The 2313-nt window shown below is 67.1% G+C and overlaps 1 protein-coding gene across 1 annotated transcript; it reads right to left on the bottom strand.

Annotated features, from left to right (window-relative positions):
- Positions 1–12: 12 nt before the first annotated feature.
- On the bottom strand, positions 13–1843 carry LOC107199231 (coiled-coil and C2 domain-containing protein 1A; the record flags this gene model as incomplete). The annotated part of the gene is made up of 7 exons (XM_015616570.3): positions 1805–1843; positions 1642–1704; positions 1433–1564; positions 549–1004; positions 412–466; positions 216–305; positions 13–143 (listed from the first exon to the last, which is right to left on the bottom strand). Coding segments are annotated over exons 4-7 (720 nt in total), but the record flags the coding sequence as incomplete, so codon positions are not given.
- Positions 1844–2313: the final 470 nt, after the last annotated feature.

Here is a 2313-nt window from a genome sequence, read left to right as displayed (position 1 = left end):
CAGCTCTCCCACCTTGACAATCCTCTCGTGCATCCGTGCCTTCCTGGCGTCCCCGCTGTCCTTGGCCTGTGCCGCGGCCGCCCGGTACCGCTCCATGCGCTGCTCCAGCGCCTCCCGCACGTCCCGCGGCGCCCGGGGGGGCTCTGGGGTGGGAAAAACGGGAGAATCCCAACAAATTCCCCCTTTTCCCTCCCCAGGGAGCTGCCAGAGCTGACCTGCGGCAGGAGGGGCTGGGCCGGTGTCCGGTGGGTTCTTCGCTGGAGAATCCCTCGGGAGCGGAGCCTTCGGCTCCTCCGGCCGTGGATCTGCGGGAAGGGAGCAGCCAGATCCCACCTGATCCCCAGATCTGGGGAGCAGCAGGACCCCCCAGAACGGGGGTTCAAACTCTGTCCATCAGGATCGGGGTCTCACCAGGGGCTGGCGGAACACGGCCCTGCCCCAGCACCTCCAGCTGCGCCTCCAGCCTCTGGAAAACCACAGGAAAAGGGGAATTCTGGCACGGCAGCTGGGCCCAGAAACTGAGGGATCTGGGGGGATCCCGGGCGTACCTTGGCCGCACGGAAGTGCCCGAGGGCCGTGGCCGTGTCCCCGCGGCGTTTGGCCGCCAGCGCTTCCTTCTGCAGCTCCTGGAGCCGCAGCCGGAGCGCCGGCACCGAGCTGGGATCTGGGCAGGGACCTGAGCCGGGATCTGGGCAGGGACCTGAGCCGGGATCTGGGCAGGGACCTGAGCCGGGATCTGGGCAGGGACCTGAGCCGGGATCTGGGCAGGGATCCGAGCTGGGATCCGAGCTGGGATCCGAGCTGGGATCCGGGCAGGGACCCAAGCCGGGATCCGGGGCTGGGGGAGGCTGTGGAGGGGCAGGGGGCTGCACTGGGGGCTCAGGGCTCACAGGGGGTGGTGGCCCAGGGGCTCCCCCACCCTTCCCCAGAGCCACCGGGGGAGGAATGTCGGCCTCGTCGATCGGCTTCCCGCTCCGGACGGACTCCAGCATCTGCTCCAGGGTCTGGGGGCAAAGGGGAATGGGGGAAACGGTGAAAATCCGGAGGAATGGGGTGAAACGGGGGCAGAGTTTGGGAGAATGGGGTAAAACAGGGATCTGCAGTCAGAAAATGGGGTAAGAGAGGGCTCAGAATTGAATGAAAGGGAGTGGAGGGAACGGAACAAAGTGAATGGAATGAAATGGAATTTCATTGGAATGAAACTGGTCAGGACTGGGAAAAGTGAGGTAAAACTGGGCTCAGAACTGGAAAAAAACACGACAAAACTGCTTAGACTCAGGCAAAACTGGCTCAAACAGGGTTCAGAATTGTGACAAGCTGCTCCATACTGGGAAAACCAGCAGAACACGAGGTTATTCCAAGGATTTTGAGGGCAGAGGGAGCGGGTCTGGCCAGAGAGGCCAAAGCCCCGACTCCAGGGGCTCGGACTCACCTTGAGGCCGCGCTGGAGGCGCCGGAGCCGGGCCCCGTTGCCGTTCTCCCTCGCGGCGTTCCCGAGGGCCGCCCGGTAGAGCTCCGCACGCTCCGCCAGCTCCGCCAGCAGCGCCCCGGCACCCGCGGGCTCCTGCAGGAACACCGGATCACCGGGATCCCCCACCGGGATCCAGCCTGGGCTCGGGGCTGGGATGGCCCAGGCCGTACCTGTGGGGTCTCTGCGGCGGCTGCGCTCCCGGGCCCCTCCTCCAGCACCTCCTGCAGCTCTGCCTGCTCAGGGATCCGGGGAATCAGCCCTTGCTTGGGGCAGGGATCCCCTTTTCCAGGCTCAGGATCTCCCCTGTTCCTCCCTCCTCCTCCTCCTCCTCACCAGCAGCTCCTCCTCGTTCTCCAGATCTTCCTCCCCCTCCTCCCCTTCCTCCTCCTCCTCCTCTGGGGGGTCCTGGAGGCAGAGCTGGGCCAGGGCCTCCACTGCTGCCAGAGCTGGGGGGAGCGGAGGGGTCACAAACCCGTCTGGGGGGAGGTGGGTCCCCGTTCCAGGGGTCCAGGTGAGGGGAGGGGGGTTCACCTTGCGGGGGGGGCGGGGGCTGCTCCGGCCCCTCCCGGCCCCCCAGCAGCAGCAGCAGCTCAGCCTCCAGCGCCGCGTCCCCGTCCCCGTCCCCAGAGCTGCCCCCGGCACCGGGATCCGCCAGCAGCCCCATCTGAGGGGGGTGACAGTGCTGAGGGGGGGCGAGGGGATCCCGGGATCCAGAGTAGGGAATCCCCCCCTGGATCCAGAGCAGGGGATCCCGGGATCTGGAGGAGGGGATCCCCCCCGGATCTAGAGCAGGGGATCCCCCCCGGGATCCAGAGCAGGGGATCCCGGGATCCAGAGCAGGG

Source organism: Parus major, unplaced genomic scaffold (genome assembly GCF_001522545.3).
Source record: "Parus major isolate Abel unplaced genomic scaffold, Parus_major1.1 Scaffold512, whole genome shotgun sequence".
NCBI classification, from domain to species: Eukaryota; Metazoa; Chordata; class Aves; order Passeriformes; family Paridae; genus Parus; species Parus major.
Note: the sequence above shows the minus strand (reverse complement) of the source record. Positions and strands in the feature narration are given on the sequence as shown.